This window comes from Salmo salar, chromosome 28 (assembly GCF_965601325.2).
Source record: "Salmo salar chromosome 28, fSalSal1, whole genome shotgun sequence".
In the NCBI taxonomy this organism is placed as follows: Eukaryota; Metazoa; Chordata; class Actinopteri; order Salmoniformes; family Salmonidae; genus Salmo; species Salmo salar.
Window position 1 is genome coordinate 5,043,289 of NC_138318.1, and position 12,066 is coordinate 5,055,354.

Consider the following 12,066-nt stretch of genomic DNA (forward strand, 5'->3'; position numbering starts at 1 on the left):
ATCTTTGTTAACAGTCCATCTCAATGACCTACATTGACTCTGAGTGTAACAAAACACTTACCAGTACACAGGACCCTTTTTTGTTTACAGATGATCAGTCTTTATGTTTTACACATCCTCATGATCAGTCTTCATGTCTTTCCAGGAGACTTACAGTACAAACAAATCTTCTGCAAGAGGTCAAAAACAGTGGGTGGTGAAGAAAGTGTACAAGCCTAGAACCCACCTCTTCATTCAGGGAGAGGCTTGTCCACCTGGTTGTGGAGTGCGGAAAGGACCAGACGGTTGTCTACAAGGAGCCAGTCACAGCTCCCTAAACCCAACATCTCTGCCAACATCACCACAGCACCAAAGCCTGCTAAACCAGCTGCCATTATCCAACACAAGAAGAGGTGCACCAGCTGAAGAGCATTCTGGAACCTGCCTGGAACATCCAGTTAGAGTTGTTGTAGTATAATATAGAATACCTAGTATGCTCACAACTGCATTGTGGTATAGATATGGCTAGTTCTAATTGTGTTGTATATATGTTTTATAAGTGTACTGACAAGTGACCAAATGATTCCAGCTGCATCAGAAACCAATAAAGTGTCGACTTCAACCTCTGGATCATTGTGATATTCATGCCTTTGCATTTTAATAAACTAACTACAATCTTACTGCTAAAACAAATGAGACAGGGAGTTGGTGTATCATTTCAACTTGAATTTGTTGGCAAGTAAACATGTTTCAATAAAACAGATTAGTCTGTCAATGTAGTAACTAAGTAAACATGGCTTGTTTTCAAAACAACTTTTATTAGCTCTGGAGACCAAGGTGAGTTTACACAGCAGTATGCAGGAACAGTTATGGCAATGTATGACATATAAACAGTAGAATAAAAATATACGACTAACGTCTGATAAATACTACAGTGAAAAAAAGAAAAAATACTTGCATATGGTGTGTTTGGGTGGTGCAGTGAGGTGTTCGCAGTCACGTTGCTATAAGTGGAGATTGTTGTTATGGTACCCTTCACATCTATTGAGCGTCATCAACTTTTTTGTAACCAAGTAGTATTGTCTGTGAGAGAAAGACAAAAAATGCTATTAGACATTCATGGACAATCGTTGTGTAGTGTCTGTATTCCTACTGTAGCAGCATGATGTATAATACGAGACATCTGAAAGTCATGTTATAGGACTCTTAATCACGGCCAGTTGTGACACAGCCCGGGATCGAACCCGGGTCTGTAGTGATGCCTCTAGCACTGCGATGCAGTACCTTAGTCTGCTGCGACACTCGGGAGGCCCACGCTGCAGTTATTCTACAATTACTGCATCCAAAATACCACAGTCCACTGTAGTTACTGCCCTTTTTACAGCAGTTTTAAAACGGCAATCTTTTTTTGTAAGGGTACGGAGGGAGACTGGAAAAACACCCCAAATAGTGTCTTGCGCTGAAGTTTCCCTTTAAGTACAGCTGTAAAACTATCATGGCCCAGTCTGCACTAGGGGCCAGACTGTCCCAGTGTTAATAGACTAGAGACTCAGACTACTAAATTATACCAGAGTGTCAGATGTCAATCCCCCACAAGGGTGGCACTGTGGATATGTGTGTGTGTGTGTGTGTGTGTGGTGTGTGTGTCTGTGTGTGTGTGTGTGTGTGTCTGTGTGTGTGTCTGTGTGTGTGTGTGTGTGTGTGTGCGCCGTGTCTGACCCACTATGCTCCCTCCGGGTTCATATTCCATGAACAATCCGTTTGTCACATAATGACGGGCTGATAGTGTTAAGTGCTGAATCAGATTAGCATCTATACCGCAGAGATCAGCATGATATAAGTGGTAATAATAACAAGGTGCTCAAAGGGAGGCCTAGGCTCAACCCTCCTCCCTCTCCCTATTCACATTTATATTGAGCGTCTTTCCTCTGTACTTTGCATAGCACTATGCATATTTCCCACTGTGCAATGTGGTTGGATGTGTAAATGTGCATCTGTGGATTTGAAATTGATCAAACGTGTGTGAATTTACTTTGAACATGTTTGTGTACACATGCTTGTATGAAACTATAGAGTACCTCTGAGAAACTGACGGCCATGTTGTTTTCTGCTCCACTGAGGCCGGAGAGCCAAGATGGCTCCACAGACCCCACATTGGTGGGAGCCAACCCAGGTATCAATTACAGAATCTCATACAAAGGACCTTTGTCACTAAAGCCCCTAAAGGTTGTTTGGTTGCCAGGTACAGCACAACAAGACTGAGTAGAGACCGTAGTGATGACAATGTCTCAACTCCACCTGAATTCACCCTCGGAAAGATTTTGACAGCTTATCAATTTCCATGCCCTAAAGACTGTACATACTGTATGTCAAAGTCATTTGCTATTAGTTTAACAAATAGCACGCAATGCAGGTATTCTCACTGTCACCTTTTCCACCCTCTCTGTAGTACTGTTTACCCATTTGGCGGAATTTAGCCTCACACATACTGACTGTTAACCTTCCCCAACTCCCAAAGTTAATCAGAGACGGATGGAGCTAACTGCCCTACCTTCTGAGTGGGCCTCTGTTAAACATGGCAGCTTAATTAAAACAGAAGGAAGCGACATGGTCCCAGGCTACTTGACATGGCAGCCTCAACCACACTTCTTGAGGCCTCCTGATAGCCGAGACAGACAGCGTCCTCGGAGAGTTACGGATCTAGAGCTGAGAAGCCTTTTTAAAGTGAATGACGGAATTGGAAGTGAAGCCTAATATCTGAGTGCCACGTTTACTTTGTTATGACAATGAGAGCAATGTGATACTATACCGTCTGCGGTTCTACCAGTCTGCATGAATGCACGCTGCGCTTGTTCCCCTGCACTCCACCCATATGCGCGTAAAAAAAACCTAACCAACTGTAACATTCAATCTACTTTATCACACAGCAAAGAGGGTGTGTCACTGGCAGTGGTACCTTATGAGGGATGGCTGTGTTTGTTTCTGTGTATCCTTGTGTAGGAGTATGTATACTGTATATGTGAGGGAGGAGAGCAAGGGGGAGGTCTAATCAATAGGATCTGAAATGGGATGAGTGCAGTTTGTCTCATCACTACTGTCTTTGAAGATAGAGCTCCTGAAGAGACAGGTGGCCCAATTTAACGGTAACAAATGGACCTACAGTATTAAGTACCGGTGTGCACTTTTTTCTTTTTTAACAGAGAATTACCAGGGTATTTTCCAGATTTTGAAATGCACATCTCTCATATGTAACTCTAGATTCATGATATCAATGAGAAGAAAACAGGTGACTTTAACACCATACTGCCCCTACTGTGTGTATACACTACTGTACAACTCCAGTAGGTTTCTCCTCTGTGAATGTACACTACTGTACAACTCCAGTAGGTTTCTCCTCTGTGAATGTACACTACCGTACAACTCCAATAGGTTTCTTCTCTGTGAATGTACACTACCGTAAAACTCCAATAGGTTTCTTCTCTGTGCATGTACACTACCGTAAAACTCCAGTAGGTTTCTTCTCTGTGCATGTACACTACCTTAAAACTCCAGTAAGTTTCTCCTCTGTGCATATACACTACCGTAAAACTCCAGTAGGTTTCTCCTCTGTGCATATACACTACCGTGCATGTACACTACCGTAAAATTCCAGTAGGTTTCTTCTCTGTGCATATACACTACCGTGCATGTACGCTACCGTAAAATTCCAGTAGGTTTCTCCTCTGCGTGTCCCTGTACAGGACTAGCCACCAGCCAACTCTAATCCCAGTTTATTGATCCAACATAATTTATCAAGCCTGATTTATCAGAGCACTGGCTGTACCATTGATTTAGGATGCTGTTCGCTATTAGTTGTGCATCAGTTTTCACGCCCCTGTGCGTGACACAAATAACTTTTAACTGACCGACCTGATGTGGTTACAAAAAAGTATTTGTTGGGATGCATCAAAACCAAAAAGCCATTAGCCTCCTTCAGCATTAACTTATGTCTGACTGGTCATGTGAGTTGTTCCACTGAGATTGCATTTACCAAGCATCCACAGACCATAGACTTTCCTGAGAAGCCCTTGTCTGGGCGTACCAAGCAATTTGTTGTATCTAAACAAAACAAGTAGCAATTCTGAGAGAAAAATGTGTTGCTTTGGAGGCTTACCAAAAAGTGAACTGTGAGTGACCTTGTGAAGAACAATACCTCGCTACTGGTGGGCTAACGTTTGTACAGAGTTACAGAAACTTACAGAGACAACAGGAGGAGGAGAAGAGGGGGAGGAAGATGAGTGGGTTGGCGAGGTAAAAATATAAATATGTTTTGTCCTTGAGTGGCAGTCTCCTGTCGTCTAGCCCAGTTTACCGGGTGGCAGGGCTGTGTTGGGCTATAATTAGTACAGAAGGATGTCCTGCATGTGTCTGTCTGTGTGTGTGTGGGTGTGTGTGTGTGTGTGTGTGTGTGTGTGTGTGTGTGTGTGTGTGTGTGTGTGTGTGTGTGTGTGTGTGTGTGTGTGTGTGTGTGTGTGTGTGTGTCTGTGTGTGTCTGTGTGTGTGGAGGGAGGTGTTTTGGTTGGGGCAGGGCAGGTAGCTGAAGCCGGAGGCCCAACAATAATATTGGACAGTGTGGGTGTGTTAATGAACATGAGGAATATGGGGAGGTATGTGGGTTGCATGCATGTGTGTGTGTGTGTTTCTTGGGCTGAAGGATCCCCTCTGCTGTGCCTCTCATTCATAACTCTCACTGTCACCAGAGGTAAAGTTGGGAGTTGGAAAGAGTCCATGAGAGACTTTGGCCTGACAAGGACACCACTGTATATTCTGCTGACAGTCTGCAATTCATTACCATGCACATAACTTGATTTCTCATAGCAGATGCCAACCTCACCAACAACAATCGGTTGGCTCTGCTCAGAGAAGGATAAAGTGATCCAGCCTGGTCCAAGATCTGTTTGTCCACTAGAATGGTCATTGTGACTAACAGCACAAACAGATCTGGGATCAGGCTAGAAGTCCTCAGGTAGTAGTGGTATTATTCCTGGTCACCTGCTGCTGTGACTTGCAAGGTAAAGGCTTAGTCTAGGTAGCATGAAATAGGATGTTTATGCAAGAGTAGAGTTTATGTGTTGGAGAACGTGTTTACGGTAACAACTATTGTTTAAAAATACAAATAAATGAAATAGTTGAGCACCTATGTTACCACAATGAACAATGATTCCTTTATGAATGGGTGCTGTACTGTAGGCAGTAAAAACATCAAAACAGTGAATCATATGAATGGCTTTTGAGGTTCAATATCAGTGAGATTGGGGACTGTTTCACATCTGACTTAATTCTAAAAGTCGGCTTACAATCTGCTTATTAATGTATAAATATATAAAGTAAAAATGTTAAACATTATAATACACTATGTTCATATTTTACTAACATTACATACAGTAAACCATGAACAACAGGACTTATACAGAATACTTCATTATGGTGAACGATGTAATCATGTTTACAGGCAGTCTGTCTCTGTATGCTGTCTCCACAGTGACTATTTACCTAGAGAGTTTTCATCTGTATTTTTTGTAGCCGTCTACATACCACCACAGAGCGAGGTTGGAACTAAAACCATACTAAATGAGCTGTATTCCGCCATAAGCAAACAGGGAAATGCTCATCCAGAGGCGGCGTTCCTAGTGGAAGGTGACTTTTATGCAGGAAAACTTAAATCAGCTTTACCAAATTTCTATCAACATGTTAAATGTGCAACCAGAGGGAAAACAATTCTATACCACCTCTACTCCACACACAGAGACGTGTACATAGCTCTCCCTCGCCCTCCATTTGGCAAATCTGACCATAACTCTATCCTCCTGGTTCCTGCTTACATGCAAAAATTAAAGCATGAAGCACCAGAGACTCGGTCTATATAAAAGTGGTCAGATGAAGCAGATGCTAAACTACAGGACTGTTTTGCTAGCCTGTTGGGGCTACAGGTTAGCAATGAACCCCGAGCCGGGATTGCTAACAAGGCTGGAAATTCAAAACATCAAAAATCTAATAATTTCAATTTCTCAAACAATCAACTATTTTACACAATTTAAATGATAAACATCTCCTTAATCTAACCACATTGTTCGATTTTCAAAGAGGCTTTACGGCAAAAGCATAAAGTTAGATTATGTTAGGACAGTACATAGCCACAAAAGTACAAACATCCATTTTCAATTCAAGGTCAGGCGTCACCAAAAGCAGAAACCAGCTTGAATTATGCACTAACTTTTGTCAATCTCCATCAGATGACACTCCTAGGACATTATGTTATACAATACATGCATTTTTTGTTCCATCAAGTTCATATTTATATCCAAAAACAGCATTTTACAGTAGCGTGAAATTCAGATTTTTTTCTTCTCTGAAATGCTTCCGGTGAACATAACAAAATTACTATTCGAAAACATTGGTAAATTATAATATTGTCATTCAAAGAATAATATATTATCATCTCGTAATTGCTACCGAATGGCCAGATCTCAAAATAACTTTACTGGGAAATCACATTTTGCAATAAACGGGGTGCTATGCTAAGAACAACAGGCTATGCTATACAGTTAGCATCATCTAAAATCGATAATAACATTGTAAATATCCCCTTACCTTTGATTATCTCCATCAGAAGGCAGGCATCCCAGGTCCGGAAGGCATCCCAGGTCCGGAACAAATGTGGTTTCTTTTGACAAAGTTCATAATTTATGTCCAAATAACACCAAGTACTTATTTTGTGGGAGCGTTCATTATGCTCCCACAAAACGTGGTGGGGGACTGTAAAATCACGCCGAAAAGCTAAAAAAACCTAGTAAATAATCTATTTATGTTCGTTCAAACATGTCAAATGTTGTTTAGCATTAATCTTTTGGTCCATTTTTAACGTTAAACATCAGTAATATTTTCACACAACCTATCCTATGTCGAGATAAACAATGAAGACAAAACTCACGTTTCTCAGATTTATGCGCAGGCGCAAAAAAATGAAGTGATGACATGTCAACTTCCTTGGATTCTAATTTGCTCTCTGTTTATCATAGACGCTTCAAACAACTTTATAAAGATCGTTGACATCTAGTGGAAGCCGTAGGTGTTGCGAAATGAATCCTTTCTCACTATGGTATCTATAAAACAATGACACTAAATAGTACAGTCACAAAATTCACATTTTTTTTAATCTATTTTTCACAGGTTTTTGCCTGCAATATGAGTTTTGTTATACTTACAGACACCATTCAAACTGTTTTAGAAAATTCAGAGTGTTTTCTATCCGAATGTGTTAATAATATGCATATCCTAGCTTCTGAGTTGGTGTAGGAGGCAGTTAAAAATGGGCACATATTTTTTTCAAAATGTCTCAATACTGCCCCCGAGCCCCAACAGGCTAGCACAGACTGGAATATGTTCCCTGGATTCTTCCGATGGCATTGAGGAGTACACCACATCAGTCACTGGCTTTATCAAATACTGCATCAAGGACGTCCCCCCCACAGTGTCTGTACGTACATACCCCAACCAGAAGCCACAGATTACAGGCAACATTCACACTGAGCTAAAGGGTAGAGCTGCCGCTTTCAAGGAGCGGGACTCTAAGCCGGAAGCTTATAAGAAACCCCGCTATGCCCTCTGACGAACCATCAAACAGGCAAAGTGTCAAAACAGATTGAATCGTACTACACCGGCTCCGACACTCGTCAGATGTGGCAGGGCTTGCAAACTATTACAGACTACAAAGGGAAGCACAGCCGAGAGCTGCCCAGTGACACGAGCCAACCATGCTCGCTTCGAGGCAAGTAACACTGAAACATGCATGAGATCACCAACTGTTCTGGATGACTGTGTGATCACGCTCTCCGCAGCCGATGTGAGTAAGACCTTTAAACAGGTCAACATTCACAAGGCTGCAGGGCCAGATGGATTACCAGGACGTGTACTCCGAGCATGCACTGACCAACTGGCAAGTGTTTTCACTGACATTTTCAACCTCTCACTGTCTGAGTCTGTAATACCAACATGTTTCAAGCAGACCACCATAGTCCCTGTGCCCAAGAACACTAAGGTAACCTGCCTAAATGACTACCAACCTGTAGCACTTAGTACGTATGTAGCCATGAAATGCTTTGAAAGGCTGGTCATGGCTCACATCAACACCATTATCCCAGAAACCCTAGACCCACTCCAATTTGCATACCGCACCAACAGATCCACAGATGATGCAATCTCTATTGCACTCCACACTGCCCTTTCCCACCTGGACAAAAGGAGCACCTATGTGAGAATGCTATTCATTGACTACATTTCAGCGTTCAACACCATAGTGCCCTCAAAGCTCATCACAAAAATAAGGACACTGGGACTAAACAGCTCCCTCTGCAACTGGATCCTAAACTTCCTGATGGGCTGTCCCCAGGTGGTAAGGGTAAGTAACAACACATTCACCACGCTGATCCTCAACACAGGGGCCCCTCAGGGGTGCGTGCTCAGTGCCCTCCTGTACTCCCTGTTCACTCAAGACTGCCCGGCCAGGCACAACTCCAACACAATCATTAAGTTTGCTGATGACACAACAATGGTAGGCCTGATCACCGACAATGATGAGACAGCCTATAGGGAGGAGGTCAGAGACCTGACCATGTGGTGCAAGAACAACAACCTCCCCCTCAACGTGATCAAGACAAAGGAGATGATTGTGAACTACAGGAAAAAGAGGACCAAGCAAGCCCCCATTCTCATCGACGGGGCTGTAGTGGAGGTTGAGAGCTTCAAGTTCCTTGGCGTCCATGTCAACAACAAACTAACATGGTCCAAGCACACCAAGACAGTCGTGAAGAGGGCACGACAAAACCTATTCCCCATCAGGAGACTGAAAATATTTGGCATGGGTCCTCAGATCCACAAAAGATTTTACAGCTGCACCATCGAGAGCATCCTGACGGGTTGCATCACTGCCTGGTATGACAACTGCTCGGCCTCCGACTTCAAGGCACTACAGAGGGTAATGCGTACAGTCCAGTACATCACCGGGGCCAAGCTTCCTGCCATCCAGGTCCTCTATACCAGGCGGTGTCAGAGAAAGGCCCTGAAAATCGTCAAAGACTCCAGCCACCCTAGTTATAGACTGTTCTCTCTGCTACCGCACGGCAAGCGGTACCGGAGTGCCAAGTCTAGGTCCAAGAGGCTTCTAAACAGCTTCTACCCCCAAGCCATAAGACTGCTGAACAGCTAATGAAATGGCTACCCAGACTATTTGCCCCCCCTCCCCCCACTTAGCTGCTGCTACTCTCTGTTATTATCTATGCATAGCCACTTTAACAACCCTACCTGCATGTACATAATTATCTCAAATCCCTCGACACTGGTGCCCCCGCACATTGACACATATATAGCCCCGCTATTGTTATTTACTGCTGCTCTTTAATTATTTGTTTTTCTTATCTCTTACTTTGTTTTTACATTTTATTCTTTTTTTCGGTATTTTCTTAAAACTGCATCATTGGTTAAGTAAGCGTTTCACTGTAAGGTCTAATGTTTTTCTTTCACCGTAAAGCCTTTTTGAAATAAGACAATGTGATTGGATTAACGAGTTGAGTATCTTTAAAATGCCGTATAATACTTGAATTTTAATTTTGAGATTATTTTGTTTTGAATATCGCGCCGTGCAATCTCACTGGTTGTTGTCCAACCAATCCCATTAGCGGGATTGTAGCCTCAAGAGGTTTAATTATTTGTTTTTCTTATCTCTTACTTTCTTTTTACCTTTTTTTTTAGGTATTTTCTTAAAACTGCATCGTTGGTTAAGTAAGCATTTCACTGTAAGGTCTACACCTGTTGTATTCGGCACATGTGACAAATACAATTTGATTCAATTTGATTTGTAGCTCTCTACCAATCTTTCCAGCAACTTTTTTGAGCGTGTGTGAGTGAAAGAATTTACGAGATTATGTCAGAATGACGTAAACTATTGTATCAGGGTATAACTGTGGAACTGTCTTGAACACACCCTCTTGGCCTGTTAGTTCCCAGGTGTGCCTCATGGTAATTAAGGCCGTGGCCCAAGGTTGAAATGTATTTCCTTTTCATTCATTTAGGGGATCCTCTTACTGAGTGCCAATACCAAACGTACAATGTGCAGGGATACTGGAGTATTTGAGGTAGATATGTACATATAGGTGGGGATTAGGAGTGGAATATTACATGAAGATGAACGCTTTAAATCTGTATTGAAATAACCATATTGTTCCGAGAGCGCATGATGTTGCTGAAACAAAGACGTGTCCAAGACGAGTTGCTGAGTAAATACCAAAACAAATCACATAATTTCTGGCCCGATCATTCCATTGCTCCACTCCTTGGTGCAAAGAACCTGAGTATTTCAGATTAGTCCCCCTACGTTACACTATACTCTGTCTCTCTCTTCCTGATCCCCCTTTCTTTCCCCTTCCCCTGTCTCTCCATACCTCCCTTTTGAAACATACAGTCAGACCAATAACAACGTCTCTTTAGCAATACACTCTCTGGTGTTGTGGCAACAGCCCAAGGTGCCCAGGTGTAACAGGAATACTATCTGTCAGCAGTTAGGGTCGCCTGTCAGTTGTGAAATTGACCTCTGAGTCATGGGGGCCCTGAAGAAGGTGACTGTATAGGGACAGGATTGCTGTCGCTGAGCGACGCTTAATGACATCATTGAGGTACTGATGCATTATTGACGAGTTTGTCATAGCAACTGGCTGCACTGTGCATTCAAGGGACATTGTGTGCCTGTCTATTCACATGGCCTATTCATATGGTTAGGAGTTTCACTGAGTGTACAAAACATTAGGAACACCCGCTCTTTCCATGACATAGACTGACCAGGTGAATCCCAGTGAAAGCTATGATCGCTTATTCATGTTAAATCCACTCCAATCAGTGTAGAGGAAGGGGAGCAGACAGGTTAAAGAAGGATTTTTAAGTCTTGAGACACAGATTGTGTGTGTGTGCCATTCAAAGGGTGACAAAAGATTCAAGTGCCTTTGAACCGGATATAGTAGTAGGTGCCAGGCGCAGCGGTTTGAGTGTGTCAAGAACTGAAACGCTGCTGGGTTTTTCAGACTCAACAGTTTTACCTTGTGTATCAAGAATGGTCCACCACCCAAAGGACATCCAGCAAACTTGGCAAAACTGTGGGAAGCATTGGAGTCAACATGGGCCAGCATCCCCGGGGAATGCTTTCGACACCTTGTAGAGTCCATGCCCGGACGAATTGAGGCTGTTCTGAGGGCAAAAAGGGGTGCAACTCAATATTAGGAAGGCAATGTTTTGTACACACAGTGTACAGTATATCTGCAGGCAAATGTCACCCAGCAATTTGTGTTTATAGTTTTCAGTTTCAGTAAGAAAAGGTTTTAAGATAAACTCATACATTATGTTTTGAAGTGGATCTAACGTTTGCTCATCAAGTCAACTCATTAAAATTGCTCCAATGGAACCTGTTGCAACATAACTTGATTTGCCAACATTGCTTATCAAACTCCAGTCAAATCATGACAATGTTCTCATCAACACCACATGGAATCAAACTGTTTTCAGACATATTGATAATGTATCTCTCTTTGTACCTATATCCTCCTTCCACCTCCTCTCTCTCTCTCTCTATCTATCTATTTCTCCGTAGAACTCCATGAATCTGCCTCCAGACAAGGTGAAGATCCTGTGTCAATATGACAACGAGAAGAAGTGGGAACTGGTCTGTGATCAGGTGGGACTCCAACTCCACTGCACAATACAACAGTCTACTGTACCGTTAACGTTTCAATAACACCTAGTGGATAACGTTACACTAACAGGATGTAATCATAGTTCTTAGGGGAACTTCAGGTAACACGATAACCATGTGAAACTTCTATCATAATGAATCAAGCCCTGGTGATATGCACTGCATCCTTTAAGCTTGGCAGACCTTCGTATAGAGGCGTTGAGGTGTCCATTTTGTTGTTGTTGTTGTTGTGTGTCCTGGTTTCTAGGAAAGCACACCATTGACACACCATTGCAGTGAGAGTGGTTGTTCTCACACACACACACTTGCGCACG

At 42.6% G+C, this 12,066-nt stretch overlaps 1 protein-coding gene across 4 annotated transcripts in view; it reads left to right on the forward strand.

The window, feature by feature from the left end:
* The window catches only part of LOC106589318 (formin-like protein 1), a 67,844-nt gene that overhangs the window by 11,360 nt on the left and 44,418 nt on the right, over positions 1-12,066 (forward strand). For all 4 annotated transcript variants that reach the window (XM_014179113.3, XM_014179111.3, XM_014179116.3 and 1 more), the window contains exon 2: positions 11,651-11,734. In XM_014179113.3, the coding sequence (XP_014034588.2) occupies positions 11,651-11,734 (84 nt within the window). The remainder of the gene's footprint in view (positions 1-11,650; positions 11,735-12,066) is intronic.